At 46.3% G+C, this 16,318-nt stretch overlaps 1 protein-coding gene across 1 annotated transcript in view; it reads left to right on the top strand.

Moving 5' to 3' along the window:
- The window catches only part of LOC119391816 (fatty acid synthase), a 169,801-nt gene that overhangs the window by 63,068 nt on the left and 90,415 nt on the right, over window positions 1-16,318 (top strand). The window contains exons 5-7 of the mRNA XM_049415410.1: window positions 6,845-7,075; window positions 12,031-12,341; window positions 15,904-16,284. Of these exons, the coding sequence (XP_049271367.1) occupies window positions 6,845-7,075; window positions 12,031-12,341; window positions 15,904-16,284 (923 nt within the window). The remainder of the gene's footprint in view (window positions 1-6,844; window positions 7,076-12,030; window positions 12,342-15,903; window positions 16,285-16,318) is intronic.

Here is a 16,318-nt window from a genome sequence, read left to right as displayed (position 1 = left end):
ATTTCAGTCCTGAGGAACACAGATCCAGAGAGCCGGATGCTCTCTAGAATGAAGTTGGTGGTCCGCCCAAGTCGAAGTCCCGCCGCGATCTTCTGGGCCCTCTGGACGGCCTGCAGTTGAGTGTTGAGATTGCTGCTCTTCAGAGATTCCTCCCATTTCTCCTTCGTGACGGGTGGACAGGTATTAAGGGCTGGGCACAGCCAGATCATGTGTAGCATGAGTCATGGCCACATTTGGGGCACGACTGTGAGTGGTCAGGGTCAGTCCTATATTTAAGGGACCCAGGAGCGGGATACGAACACGTATGCAGAAATATGAGGGGTGGAACTTTTCTCCTGGCCAGATGGTAGTGGGAAATAATTTCGTGGAAGGTAGATAACGGGCCTTTGTAGATATCGACCTCGTTACAAGCCTGGTTATCCAGGACAGCGCGGTAGGAGAAACCGCGCGCTATCCGGTGTTCAGCAGAAACAACTTTTTACAGCGAAATTTGTTATGAGATCCCAACAACACTTCCGTAGTTGTCCGCCGCCGCCCGCCAGTGTCCATAACCGTTATCGCGCGAAATAAGAAAAGGTGCAAAAAATAAAAAAAAATATCCAGGATGGGATTTGAACCCGGGCTCTCTGCGCGGTATTCGAGTATTCTACCAGAGAAAAACTCTGGTACTTGAAACCCCTTTGCAAAAGGACTCTACAGGCGTCATGCTTGGCAAGAAATCGGCAAGGAAAAAAGACACAGGCGTCATGTCTGTCAAGGAATCGCGTTAACATATGTACTGTAGATTAAGAAGAGTAAAATAACAACCAGGCGTCACGCAATGCTAATTGAGCAACGAGCGTGTTTTTTAAAGCTTCCCACCCACTGCAAAGTGATCAGCCATAATTCTTCAACGTCATCAGCGACATGCAGCATCAACAAAGTGCGCATAATGCCTCACAGATGAGTAGCTTGTACCTCGCTTATCCGCAGAAAGACGAAGAGTGACACAGTGGATGCTTCCGTACTACAGAAACTTATGATTTATGGCGTAGTGGATAGCTTGCATGTGTACTTGTATTAGACGCCCCAAGAGAGCTCAGAACGGGCTCTAGAAAGTGCGCTCTTCGAGTTTTCGTTGTGACTGTGCTGCTCGTGGCACGCAGGCCTGGCGTTCTTGTATTATCCCTTGAAACCTGCCGACAATGTAAATGTATTTTTAGGGGCGAAGCTCCTTAAGGCGGCACCCGTTCGTCCCTCGTAGTTGTCGTAGTCGTAGTGCGTAACCAGTCTTAACGCTAGTACCAGATCTTGACCTCCAAGGTGGTGCCGGTGGGAGATTTCTCCTGTGCGTTGTTGAACAATAAAAAATTCGCAGCGTGCGCGTTAACTAAACGCCGAATTCTTCTGTCTCTCATTCCCCATTAGCATCCATTGGCATGTTCCAGTAGGAAACGTTAGTAGAAGTAGAAGTGTAAGTGTTAGCTAAAAGCCGACTTCTTCTGTTTCCCATTCCCATTAGCAGCCATTGTTTACCGCCAAGGTAGTGCCTGGTGAGATTTCTCCTGTGCGTGAATAAACAATAAAAATTTTGTTCAAAACGCCGTTGATTGATGAAATAAACCAACGAAAAACGCCAGATATTTTCTAAAAGCAAAACGAAAGAACGCCAGATGTTTCTAAAGCAAAACGAAAAGACGCCAGCTGCTTAACGAAAGACGCCAGATGTTTTCTAAAGCAATGGTTTTCTAAACAATGAAAATTCAGAGCGTACATGTAAAATTAACGTGAGCTGCAAGTCGTCATAACTCATCGAACCTTTAGTATAAACGCGCCCGATCTCACGTCGGTGATGATGTACTGGGCAGAATTGACGGAAGATTCACGGTTTACCGATGAACCTCCGCAGCTTCGCCCACTCATCATCATTCACTCCGTGGATATGCTGTGATTTTTTTTCGTAGCAGAAATTGGGAAAATGCTGAAAAAAAGCAATTCTATTGCTAAGAGAGCTGTCACTGTGGTTAGATGAAAATGACTTACAGGTAAACGCTAAAAAAAGATATAATCCTCAGAGCTTGTAGCTCGCGTATATGTACTACTTTCAACAAGCGTCGTTAAGACGCGGTGCTTGAAATAACGGGCAGTATAAGGTTCTTAGGAGTATTTTTTGAACAATATTAACCGTGGAATTATATATCTAACCTCCAAAGCATGCTATCTTGAACAATGGCGCACTATGAAAAATAGGTTCTTTCATCCGAGACAAACTCGGATAATTCAGTCGCATCTGCACTACTGCTCATTGATCTGGGGTTCTACAAGTTTAAATAAACTTGACGTTGTGCAATGGAGAGTCGTTCGTGCTCTTGAACGTGTCCGCTTCCATGATACAGCATCTCCGCATAAAATCAAGTTCCACCAAGTCTTCTTTGTAGACAGAGAAGCTCTAACTTAATATGTTTATCGAAATTAAAAAAGAAAATAGGCAAACTTTGAGTCAGCCTCTCTGCAAACGACCACATACCGCAACTTCAGTGCGATTAACTATAACCAGGCCCCGGAAAGTCTCAAGTTCCAGCGATCGCCGCAGAGGGCGAAAAAATCAACCGCGGCGAGTTCCATCGATATGCGCGGAGAGTGGAGCTACTGACTCCTCTTTTAGCGGTCGGATAAGTTAGTTCGCATTTTCCGTGTTAGGGGCGCTCAACGCGGCCAAAAAATTCATTTCAGAATGTATCAGAAGATTGTTGAAAGCTTAGTTACCGTGTCATTTTGCATATAGCTAGTAGGGAACAGTTTTTATGTTACTTCTAGAGTTAATACAAGAGCTTGATTGTTTGAGGACAAGTATTGAGATTACATTGACGCTCGAAAAGCAGCAGCCCATTGGTATCAATTGCGCTTCGGCCGGTTATCTCATTCAAATTGTACCGCGGTCGTTTGCTTTGATCGGCGTTACGCAGCTCCGTTTTAAATCAGTTTTGATATAGCAATGCGAGTTTGTGCGCCAAATTTTACATGCCGCTGCCACAAAGCGAACGTGTCTAAAGCCTGTGAATCACGTCAGCTGCGGCGCTTCACCGGCTGCCAGCGTGAAAATTCAAGGAGCTCGGCGACTACCTACGAAAACGGAATAACCATGCACCATGTGGGTGTGCGCAACAGTGAGTGAAAATGCACTGCTTTGCATTTTAACATAGCTTTTTTTTGCATGCGCTACGGTTTTTGTCATTTCAAAAGGTTTTACGACTCGTCCAGCTGATCGGATGCACCGCTTGTGGATTACAATGACATTTTCTAAGATTATTTACTTCGCTCTCATTTTTGCAAAAGATATCTTTACTGCTAAACTTTGTAACACAGATCGCAGCATAAGTTTTACCTATTTCTGCACAAATTAGTCTTCTGAGATAAATGCTCATAAGCCCAATGCATGGTAGAGCCAAGTGAACTTATAGTATGTATATGCATTTATACATTTTCGTAAGTTTACAATCATACAAATTACATTTACACATACCATGTAGTTTATAGAGTTGGGAAATTAACTAACTTAGTATCCTCTAATTGAGGCTTAGTCAGACACGGTCCACTGAAGGTCACCACTAAAACAAATTCACAAACAAAGCAATGTTATGTGCACACTATTTTTCTCATGCAGTGCTCTCATATACATTCTTCTCAGACATGAATCGCAATCCACTCATGCTTCTACCATAGTAATCATTATTTTTTCCTCTTCCAACCCAACTACAGCCTCCAAGAAACTGCTCATATCAGCACACGCTCGGATGCTTTATCTCTGAACCTACCTCAAGTCAGCAGAGGATTTTCCACTACTGAAAGTAAATTCGTCGTCCCAAATCTTCACAAGGTATGGTTGTGGACACTTTACTTATTGAACCAATTTTTTTCCTTTCATAATTTCTTTCTTGCTTTTTCTCATGACTCAATTTTTTTTCTTCTCAGAAAACTGGACAAAAGAGAGATCATTGGTTTCCAAGCTACCCACACCAAGTCGTAAGAAGCTCAAGAGTCGCCTATCCACCACCAAAGTTTACCAGGCGGACAAATGCAAGCCTTATACTGAAAAGCAGTGATACTGTACGGTATGTTGAAGCAGTACAAAATTGGGTCCACAAATTATTGCTTCTTGCTTCATGAATTACTCAGTTTAGAGGAAATGTGCTGGCTTCAAATTTCTTGGATAGTGCATGTGATGGGGTGCACATACTGTACTTTAATCTACGTGTGAAACTTTGCATAGAGTATCACATGTAACTTGGTAGCAAGTGAGCCAGTAGTAGTGCATATTTAGCAGCACTTGTTTTTCCCAGTGAATATAGTTTGCTGCAATTGTGGAGGCTGTTGCAAAGCAATGGCAGGGAAAGCTACAGTAGTGCTGAAACAAAGAGTTATGTCTACCGATTGCTTGTAGGGAGGGACATTGTGAAGGTTCTAAAATAGAAAACTGTGTGCAAACACTCGTGCCTTCATTAAACAAGGCATTTCGTGTAGTGGTCACCTGGAGAATAGTTTCCGGGTCGCTACTCTGGAATAAATAACGTTTGATGATGGGAGCAGGAGAATAGAAGCATGTGCATAAGGACATTTTGGGCAGTGTCTATGAAACAGGCTGTTGAATTTGTAAAGCATTTGAAAATTTAGTCTTTAGTTTTATTCAATGAACTTCACCAATACATTAATGGGATGATATGTAAAGAGACACATCCAGAAAAGAGGGTACAGCACCGTTGCATTTGTACAAGCAATTTGTTTTGTATGTGAAGTGGAACCACAGACAAGTAGCAAATAATATTTGTTCTAGATAACAGACCTGACACATGACACGGAGTTTTTAAAAGTATGTTTATTTTTAACAGAAAAATAAATGAGTGCACTCAATAGATACAATCAGAGTTCAATAGAGTTGGCCAGTGTTTGTGCATGTTAAAGATTTGAATGTGTAATAACTGCTATTTCTTTGATATTGGCGTGAGCTACATATCCAAAAAAGGCTAGTTTTGTGTTCATGCTTGTAATGCGCTGCAGGTAGACACGGACCAGAAAAAACGAGAACAACACAGGGTGATGCGCAACACCTTGTGCTGTTCTCGTTTTTTCTGGTCCGTGTCTACCTGCAGCGCATCACAAGCATGAAGACGTGCCATCTAGCCCCTATTGCCGCCTTATTAGTTTTGTGTGACACCCGTGTTAAGAGTGAGGCAGACAATTAGGAGGTAGTGAAGACTGAAAATGTAAATTCAGCTTCTGCAATCGTCCATCGTTTAAGCAGTGTCTTTCACGACTATGCACCATTGGCACCAGAAAAAATGGACTAATTTATTTATTTTTCAGTGCGAAACATAGCAATTAAACAAAAAAGCTAATTATATACATTTGACAGAAATGATTACTCACTGCGTAGTTTCCCAACATTGCTACTATTACTTCCAGCACCTCCTAGCTGTCTAGTATACTACTGTTCCAAATGTCTCTATTGTGCGCGCACACATCATGTGCAGTCTATTGTCGGTGCTGTCCACTGGTACATCATTCTTTTTTATTTATAAATGAGTGCTTTCAGGAACACGCGCAGGCATCCGCTATCACATACGTCAGTTGATAAACAGTGGGCGAGCAAGGGTAGCTCACTTCTCGAAACTTGTCTTCCGTGACAACCTTTACAGGAATGTTCACTTTCTGAAATGTTGGATTCAGGCTAAGGCTTTCCTTATTCGCCAACAGTTACTCAACTGAAGTGTTTGTCCCTGCAACCTATTTTGAAACATGAACCAAGTTTCCTTTTCAACGTGATACCGTAAATGGTGTTTTCCCAGAACACACGAGCTTAGCTGAACTGAAAGTTGAGCTAAATGGTCGGAATTCATCGTAAAAAGATTGGCGCGCAGGCACGAACACACGGATATTGAGCACAATAACGAGAACACGTTATGTACAGGAATAGCTAGCACAACAGTGTGGTTTCACTTTTTTTTTTCAGCGCCGAGTGGCTCTCGCCAATGTGTTGTCAAAATAGTACGTCGGGCTGAAGCTAATCTTACTGACACTGCATCTTTTGCGAGCTTTGATGCTGTTTGTTTATTACCGCTCAAATCGTCAAACGCGCATGTGTAAGTGAGAAAGAAGACGGGCAGCACTGTACGCAAGTACTGTGCAAGGGTCACCCATCGTAAATAGTATCGTCTGACGCTTCGTTCTGCGTACTATAAGAGGTATGCTGAACGAGCCAAGAGACATAGAGTTGCTCAGTTTCAGCTGGCAATTTTATTAAGCAGATGGATATTTCTGTTTCTTGTATGTATTGTTCAACTCTGTAACTGACAGTTCTGCTTGTTTACATGTATACTGCTGCATTCACGATTGCCAATAAACAATGTAAGCTTACTTGCTTGGCGTGTTTTCTGCCAGTTGAGGCCGTTCGGTCACCTGGCGACGTAACGAAAATATTTGTAGTAACGATAGGCTGCCGCGGCGCGCGAATACAACCCCCGGACAGCAGTGAATAAACGCCAAGAACCAGCGGGCGTGCACCGCGACCCGCGACCGCCCGCACCCGCCAGCAATGCGGCAGCCATATTGCCCCGGCGCAATGATGATGATAGTTTCCGCAGCGCCATCTCTTGGTCGGATACTTTAGTTCACAACGCCACCGCTACCCTTATTTCCGTTGCACTGTCAAAGGTACAGTTTCCCTTCTGTAAATGGTAGTATAAATGTTCTGTGCTATAACCTACTTAAGATTATAACAAATTAGGGGATGCAATACTTGAGGCGCAACATTCCTAAGCTGCGAACGTCTGTAGCTGTATAGTGAAGTCTCTGTACTGTGGTTTCGCAGGCATAACATTCCCTTCTGGCAAACTCCAAGAGAAACTTCTGAGAGATGTGTACGCTGAAGCCGGAATCGATCCACGTCAAATAGGCTACGTCGAGGCTCACGGCAGTGGAACGAGAGTGGGGGATGTGCAGGAGCTGGCTGCCATTAGCAGCGTTTTCTGCAAGTCCCGCGAGAGGCCGCTCAAGATCGGGTCCGTCAAAACCAGCGTTGGACACACGGAGACTGCGTCAGGTGAGTGCACACTGGTAGATAAATACGAGATTAATTACCCTGGTACCTGAGACACGCTTACGTCCTATGTCCTTATAATGTGTTCCCGCTGTGATAGAAGCCAGAAACAAGCATCAGAAATATCAACTCCCTCTTCTCCCCCCCCCCCCCCCACGCTTCCTTTCCCGAGTGCAGGGTAGCCTTGCGGGCTCAGGCTTAGCTTTTTTGCTTTTCAACACTAGACCGCTCGTTTTTTTTTTTCGACAAGCGTAATATCGTTGCTGTGGGCGAGGAGTTACAGAGTCGCCCTCTATCGGGCGCGCCTTAGGCGTGCGCAGGGTTCCCCATTAGGGAAGAACAAAAGTTTCGTCGTGGCGCTCCCCCGTCCCCAGCTGGTCCAGTGTAAAAGACAACATGCTTCGCACTCGATGAACATGAAACAATGACGGGCTTTTCGCAATCCTAGATTAGGCCGCCTTTGGAACCTGGAATGCAACACCAGGGGCCTCCTGTCGCAATTGTCGCGAAAATCCTGCCTGGCTATAACCCCGCTCTTTAAGCATTGACGGGACAGGTCCGACTCATCAACAGTGTGTGCCCCCGCCCCCCACCCGCCCGTGCGCACGCCGGCGTTAGGTAGGATAGCGCCAGCGCGCTTTTCATATGTTTTCGGCGCTATAAGAAAACACCACTCGGAAGCCCTCCTGGACTTTTCTTTAAGTATTTAAGAAACGAGAAATGTTTTAGTGAGAATAATAGTATTCGACAAAAAGAAAAACGTAGAAGCTCTCACAGGCGCTACCTGTTTACAAAATACGCACAGCGAGCGTACATTGCGTGCTGTCGCCGCGATGATGTACCCCAAACTGGCTTCTAGAGTACAGTAGACAATGCTCTTAGATTAGGCTGCCTGTATAACTGAATGGAGCATACCAGAATGGCACCTCAATAAAGAGATCGCGCGGCCGGTACTTATGAGCGTGTGACTGTATACACAAGCAACCGTTGTTGCGTGAAGGCTATCAAAGCTGTTCAAAAATGATTTTGTTAAAGCTTCAGGGACTTCGGCACCTACGGCGACTTGCGTGTGCCATCAGGAAGACAAATTTGTTCTTCTAACTTCCTGCACGTTTCTTTGCCATTATTTCTCACGAGGCATCACACTGTATATTTATCGGTCTCCTCAGCTGCCAAATTCCCGCTGTTTCTTTTTTTAATCCAATACATTAATTGGTTAGTGCTAAGGCGAACGCGAGCCTTCGTCTTTAAAACGATTCATATCGCTCCCTTTCCATTCCACTGAACTTGCCACTATTTATAGCATCCAAACTTGCTTAAACCCAATCTTAAAACCGCAGACTTCGCTATTACTCCATGTTGAAGATGAAGCAGACTACGAGCTGACAGATAAGTGGCAGCGTGCAACGCGAAGGTGAAGAAATAGCACGTAGCAACCTTTGCTTGATTAGTTCAGCCAACAACGACAGTGGACAACGACCCACATGAGCTAAGAATCGTTGTGAAAAAGAGAGAATTACTTATTGCAGCAACATGCTTGTAGCTACAGAGCGGGGTAAAGGCAAGACGTAGAGATTACAATAGAAATGTTGAATGCGCACCATTCTTTGGCGAGTTATCCAGCAATTCTGGTGCGAAAATCGCATCTGTAACGCAATAGGCGTGGCACGTTTCCAACAAGAATCCGTAGAAAATAAATGGGGTTGGGATGGACTAATTTGAATTTGGGAGCGGATCAGCCTGATTTTGGTTGCAATATAAAGGTGAGCAACATATGGGCCAGCTTGCCGGAGAAAAGGGTCATGCGTGCATGGGTTAGAGTCTCAGTTAGCGCTTTCTGCTATACTCACAAAACATCATGGCCCCACGCCGAAGGATAAATCTTCCTCGCGGAAGTGCTGGCTGCACACGCGTGTTGTAGCTGATGGCTGTTTACCAGTTCTTAGTTTCAAAATCCAGGCTTCACTCAGATTCTTACCCTGCGACCCATCTGTAGACTGACACCGGGCACGGTCGCGTATCTTCCAGCACTGAGGCACCTATCACTGGCCTACCATACACGACAACATGGAACAACTGCACAGAAGAGACGATAGAGGCCAGAGAAGACCATAGAGCGCGCAGCGCATGCCCGGCGCACTCCTACTAGACTCTTCCGGGCACGCGCTTCGAGCCAAGCGTTCTTGTGGGACCCGGACTGCGTATAGCGTGCCCGCCGATGCACGTTCCTTGCAGCGTGCGAGGAGATATTGTGAAATGCCACGTTATTCGATTGGCGAGGCGTCCTTGCAGGCCGGGGTCTTTCCAAGCCCGGTCATTACAAGCAGCTGCTGGGGACACTGCTTCCAGATCGCCACGAGCAATTCATGCCAAGTTATTCAGTACCGCCAGCTGACTTCAGGTCTTTATATGATGTCGCCGAAACACTTTTGGAAATTGTTTTTGAACCCGATGGCTCTTTGTTTGCTCGAAGCGTGGGTATTCTGAAAAGCTCTTCTGAAAAATCATAAGGTTAAACGCGTCATCCGCAATGCCCTTCAGAATGTGCACAACTCTGTCGGCGTTGGAGACGTTGTTGAGTTTCTTGCATAATGCCAGCACGTGCTGAATGGTTGTACGATTCTGTCGCTATCTTAGCGCGATATCCGAGTTCTAAAATTGCACCCAGATAATCACCAACAGGCTTGAAGAAGTTGGTGAACTTCTGCTTACCCATATAGTATCAGCTCGTGAAGTCATGCTTGTGCATTCAAACCAGACGCAAGCCGTGCCTCGTGCTTAATAAATGATGCTCGCCAATATCACCGTATCGTCTCACTTGTTGTACCAGGTTACATTTTTGTACATGGCTATCCAGTCTTCAAATCCACGTTGTCTGTGCCCCAATATTTACCGAGGTCCCGATGACGTACCAGGTAACGCGAACTGCGTCGCCATCGGCGTTTCCTTGGCCATCTCCGACGAGACACGGTAGCGGCGACAGCTTCGAAGCTCCGTGTTCAATTGATGAGGCTGGGTATATCCCGCACTTATTCCGCCAAGTATGTCACGAAAATTAATGTTTATGTTTGCAGCATCTTGCACAACTTACAAATGGGACAAAGAGGCAAAGCAGACGGTGTCGTATAGTCCGAGCTGTCCTCTCCCGTGACACTATGCGGACATTACGGATATTTTTCGAAATCTTGAGGGTCAAGTGAAAAGTGCATTTCCTCCCACAATCACATTTTCTGTCGCAGACTTAAATGCGTCGCAGTGATTTAAAAAAGCAATAAAAATAGCTTCCACCGCTGCAGAACTGATTCTGCAGTACCGGCTGTACCTATAAGGTCATAAGTTACGAAACTGACATCAGTGCCGTGTTATCCATGTGGCCTACCGACACATGGTTCAGGGCTCATGTAAAGTGCGCAAGCGCCTTCGTGAGCAGGTGGAGGCAAGTTATGAAAATCCTGAAATGTTCCACCAAAATAAGCCGCAATGGCAAAGACCCTAATTACTGTGGGACTTTACGTGCGTACTTATGACGCACGCCGTAGGTAGGGGAGACTTCAACGTAATCTTGATTACCTTGGGGTCTGTAATGTCCAGATAAATCTAAGCACATGCATCTGCTGCGTTTCGGCAGACACCTTAGAGAAAAGAAAAAAAAACTTTTTGCTGGAAGGATGACCACTACTGTCAAAATGAAGAACTTTTTTTTCGAGTCGCATAAGGTTGCATAGACCACGGGGCAACATTAGGCTCAGCGAGCTTGGCTCTTAAAAAACGCGTTTTTTTTAATACATTCCGTCGCCTTTGCACGCGCATGGCCATGAATCTTTTGGGATTTGTTTCCGCCGGCATGTATGCATCCTGATTGCTGTCACAGGGATAATATTATTGCTCACCAACCATAGGATTAACTAATGCAATATGAAGTGTGCCACAATGTAAAAATCTTTAAGTCAAAAGCTGCTATGACAACTGTACAAAGATAACGTTTGGGGTGTTGTCGTGACGAATGCACAAGAATATGGGGCACGCCATGGTGGGAGCATTTATTACGGAGACTCCCGATTAGATACTTTTTTTACATTTCACCTTTGTCGAAATGCTGTCGCCGTGGCCAGGAATCGATCCCGTGGATTCGAGCTTTGCAACGCAACACCTTAGCTGCTAACCTGCCACGACGGGTGACGATCACAGGTGGCGAGCGCATATGGTGCAATTGTTCAGCAAGTGAATATAATGTTCAGTCCAACAGTTACTGAGATTTGAAGCTTCATAGATGCTTTCCGGTTATTATGTGAAAGCTTCGCAACTATAAGTCTTTCTACAATATATAAGTAGGTTATTTCCTAAGTAAACGAGCACCATGATAGGAAAGCGTACATGTTACAGCACATTGAGATACATGCAATTTGTGGGGGACTGTGCTTCTGCTGTCAAAAATTTCAAACTACAAATGCTTCCGAAATTGTCAGTTTGCATCTTGGTGTAAACAAATCTAGCACAGACACATACAAACAACAACAAAAGAAACAAACACATACCTCCATTATGGGGGTGAATTGTGGACGAGTGCTTGCATTCTACTATACCTGCTGTGAGTAATACTGTGAACGTTGCTAAATTCCGGCATCTTTTCCAATACTGTGCTTTTCAACTCTGATCAACTAACACATGTACATACAGTCCCCCTATTATGCTAAAACGCCACCATTGTAGCATAAGATAATGGTGAATTTTACAATGCATAACAATATAGTACTCTTGAACTACACGATATTGTGGTGCCATTGCGATGGATATAAACAAACAAAGAAACAAACAGGAACGTTGAAGTGTCAATTTAATGCTTTTGCCCATTAGCGACGTATATTTCCTTCAAGATTATTTAACGCATGGTCCCCTAGATCTCAAATTTTCTTCCTAAGCCAAAGCAGCATATGCGTAATCTTGTCCCATACTTCCAGGCATTGTCTCCATAGCCAAGGTCATCCTGGCCTTCGAGACTGGCATCATCGCCCCAAACTTGCACTTCAAAGAACCAAACTCACGCATCCCATCGCTACTGGATGGCAGCATTGAAGTTGTAAGCGTGCCGACACCCTTACCGGAAGGTCCAGTTGGAATTAGTTCCTATGGTTTCGGCGGCGCGAACGTTCACGCAATCCTTCAGTGCAACGACGGCACATGCGGACATGACATCGACATTCTTCAGCGAAAAAATCCGCAGCTTCCGAGGCTTGTTCTCTTCGCAGGCAGGTGCGAGGAATCCTTGGTGGTGAGTAGGCTTACGCAATAACAATAACAGAGTTTGCTTAGCGAAAGGAACGTGGAAAGTTTAAATGCACAATTATGCTTGCTAGATATAGATATACTTCATAAAGATAAACGACCGATCTGGGCTACCACATTTTGTTCCGAAATTCTGCCGGCAAAACTGTGCTATAAAAGTATACGTATCCCCTGCTGGAAGTTTTTTTTTTAACTCGAAAATGTTTTATGCTGGGATCCGCCAAGAATTCAGTGACGTATGTCCATCACGGAAATGCCGTCCAAAAAGTGCACACGATCAGATGGCAACGAAAGAACGTTCCTTCAACAGGAGTCGAAGCCATCACATCTATGTCCACAACAGATGTCGGGCACGCTATCCATTCCGCCACGGTCACACGCGCTGCAGGCTTTACAAATACGGCTTTTATATCTCATATTTAGCTGTCCAGTGCTCTTGGTCGGAGGGGTAATGTCGCCCTCTGGGAGTGGCAAAGTGAAGTAATGCATCACGACCGTGGCCTCCGCTATAGCTCCTACAACGAGTCGTTGCTACGCATCCGTCCCAATCGGCGTGTATCCTAAAGCAGAAGTGCAATATTGTCAACGCGTTAACACACGGCAAGGTGGCGACCTTAGCCCATGCGTCGGCGTCGATCATAGCATCCATCCATACCAAAAATAGCTCTGCGACGCGAGCCAGCCTCGCCTGGCTATAGGCCTCGTGCGCTCAGTTGATGGCGCCACCGCTTTCCGAGTGCGCAGCGCCAATGTGCCCACTTAGCGCATTTTGTCCCTGTTTCCTTCCCGGCACCTAGCTGGAAGCTGTGTACGGGGAACGTTATTTTACTCTTCTACCACGCTACATTACATGTGTTAATGTGGTTCCTTCTCGACATGAAGCCTGTATAGGGTCTTTTTGCGAAGCAATTTCATGCACCGGCATGGCTCTGAGGTGGGACACTGGGCTCCCGCGCAGAAGGCCACGTTTGAACCTCAATCCATGCTGGAATTTTTTTCTTATTTCGTTTTTTCCTTATTTTGAGCGATAGTGGTTACGGACACCGGCGGCGGCGGCGGCAGACAACCACGGTGCCAAAAACGGCCCTTGTTGTGATCTCATAACAGCTTTCGCTGTAAAAGATAGAGACTGCATGAAGTGCCCGTCTCTTAGGTTTCTAGCGCTGTTAGTACGTCGAACATTTTGCTAAATTATATTTCTGAGCACGTGCAACTGTGTTTTTCGTCTAGTTCTTCCGATCACAAAGCCGATCCGAAGACCCCTCAGCCCGACAGTCGTGTACAGCCGACAAAGTGGGCACTGCAGAGTACTGCTCTGCCTCGCAATGTTTCCCACAAACCGCAGTTCAGGCTAACAATAATAAAAAGAACAAGGAAACCAACAATGTGCCAATATTACATGGAGCAGTAGCGTAGCCAGAAATTTTTTTTCGGTGGGGTTGAAACATACTTCTTGTATGTTCGTGCGTGCGTTTGTATGTGTTCGTGTATTCATACACATGCAAAAAAAATGAGCGGGTGGGGGGCGGGGGGTTGAATCCCGCTGATTACGCCAGTGACTTGGATAGGAAACGAAAGAAACCGTGGGAAGCCATGGGAAACCGTTGTCGCCGACCAGCCTCGTACGACTTCCATGGAAAATGATAAAATGGCGCCTTCGGCAGTTTGCCGCCCGTGCTCTTCTACCTGTTATGACATGCGAACTCGCAAGAGCAGATAAAAGTTGACTTTTTTCGCCGCGCACTCACGCTTGCGCTGTAGGGGCCATTTCGAACCTGCTGCGGCCAAACGCGGCTGTGCGGAGGGAACAGGGGCATTTTGCCAGCAGCCGCCGCAGTGGCGCTGCATGTCCGATTTGAAACAGCAGCGCACGAGACCTATGACAGTGCGTTCCCTGCTTACGCTCGCCCCGAAAAAAAAAACCGCGGCCGGGCTACGGGGGAGATATGACGTGCGTTGCGTTTCCCTCTAGTCCGGCCGTGGTGTTCAATAACTCTTTAACACGCCGCGGGATAGTGACCTTAACCCAAGTTCTGTGTACAATCAGCGACGCTCTTCTGACTGTCACACCGCTTTCTCCGATTATGTTCTCACCTTGAACTACTACAGCTACCACAAGGGTTTGTTTAATCTGTGGAGCACACATAAGAAAACGACTCGACACGTCCGTCTAGCGCCGAAGCCTAAAACCAACTAACTTTTTCTTTATTTTTCTGCGCCCCTCGCGCCAGCCTTGCTACCGCGCCGCACGAGGTCACGTCCGACCTCTTCTTTCTTCACTGTGCCATAAGGAATAGCTCACGGAATAGGAATAGCTCACGGACGAAGGTGCTGTCCGTAGTGGAAACGCGTGGGCCGAGCAGACATAGCCGTGCGGTCCAGTATAGCAGCCTTAATTACGTCGTAAGGCGACTCTGGCAGGTCGTGCGCGAACGAATGGAGGAGGTCGGAAATCTCGTCGATGACGGCCGCTGGAAGCGCGTCGACCACGAGGAGGTACTTGCGAGTCTGGGACGTAATCCGCGACAGTTCAAAACGGGCCTCTGCTTGGATGAACCACGCCGAGGGGTTCCGTTCCCAGAACTCTGGCAGTCGGATGGTGTTCGAAATAACCGCAGCGGTTGAAGAGGTCTCGGCGTTGGCCGAGTTGGTCGAGGCTTGCTGGCGTTCGTTGCCGGTGGTTGACATGGCTCCACGTCTTTTTGTTTCGTGTTGCGGACAAGTTGCTACTTGATCCAAACGTCCGGGTCACCAATTTGTGGAGCACACATAAGAAAACGACTCGACACGTCCGTCTAGCGCCGAAGCCTAAAACCAACTAACTTTTTCTTTATTTTTCTGCGCCCCTCGCGCCAGCCTTGCTACCGCGCCGCACGAGGTCACGTCCGACGTCTTCTTTCTTCACTGTGCCATCCCGTCGATGTCGGTGGCGCTACAAATCATTGATCATGGACGTTAGTCGTCAGTATGGAAATGTACCACCACGCGTCAATGAGGGTGCATCCACATTAAACGGTGCTATAGCTGCCAAACACCAAGACATCGTGCATGCTCTCTTATATTATTGCACAGTAAACATTCAACTACTTCGATAAGGACATGTTTTACTTTCGTGTTTGGGGTTTAACGTTCAAAAAGCACGATATCATTATGAGGGACGCCGTAGTAAAGGGCTCCGAAAATTTCGAGCACCTGGAGTTTATTAATGTGCCCCTAAATCTAAGTAAACAGGCCTCAAACATTTTCTCCGCTTCCATCGAAAATGCGGCCGCCGTGGCTGGGATTCCGTTCCGCGACCTTCGAGTCAGCAGTCGAGCGCCATAACCACCGTGGCGGGGGGTTTCATAGAAGCAATGCCGGATGACAGCATGAAACATTTACGGGCGTTTTAGCATTAACTTCCACTGCCCCTACACGGAAAATTTTACGTGACAGACTAAATGTACCCAGCTTGGCAATAAACGCTGAAAGAAGTTTTACGGAGACGACGACTGTTAATTTTATTTGAACGTGTTCTGTTGCATATTGGGTTTCCTCGGTCTTTCCAGAGAACCTTGAATCGTGTAGAAGACGAAGGACCATACCCAGACTCTGCGTATGCTCTGCTGAACGAAGTTGGACAGCCCAGCATCAGAAAATTTCCCTGTCGTGGTTTCGTTATTGTGCCTGTGGACGCCTCCGGAAACAAGGCCATCAAAGTGTCCTCATGTTCTCCTTCAGAAAGGCGGTTCCTGTGGTTCATCTTCCCGGGCATAGGCTGCCAGTGGGGTGGCATGGCAACGCAGATGATGCAGTTTGACCCATTTGCTCGTTCGATTCAGAAATCACACCACTTCCTACGGCCATACGGCCTAGACCTTATCCACCTTTTGACCAGCGAGACTACAGACGAAAAAAGCTGGACTCATCTCTCAATTGTGGCTGTGCAGGTATGTTCAATGTCATATCTCTGCCCTTACATCA

Source organism: Rhipicephalus sanguineus, chromosome 4, assembly GCF_013339695.2.
Source record: "Rhipicephalus sanguineus isolate Rsan-2018 chromosome 4, BIME_Rsan_1.4, whole genome shotgun sequence".
Lineage (NCBI taxonomy): Eukaryota > Metazoa > Arthropoda > Arachnida > Ixodida > Ixodidae > Rhipicephalus > Rhipicephalus sanguineus.
Note: the sequence above shows the minus strand (reverse complement) of the source record. Positions and strands in the feature narration are given on the sequence as shown.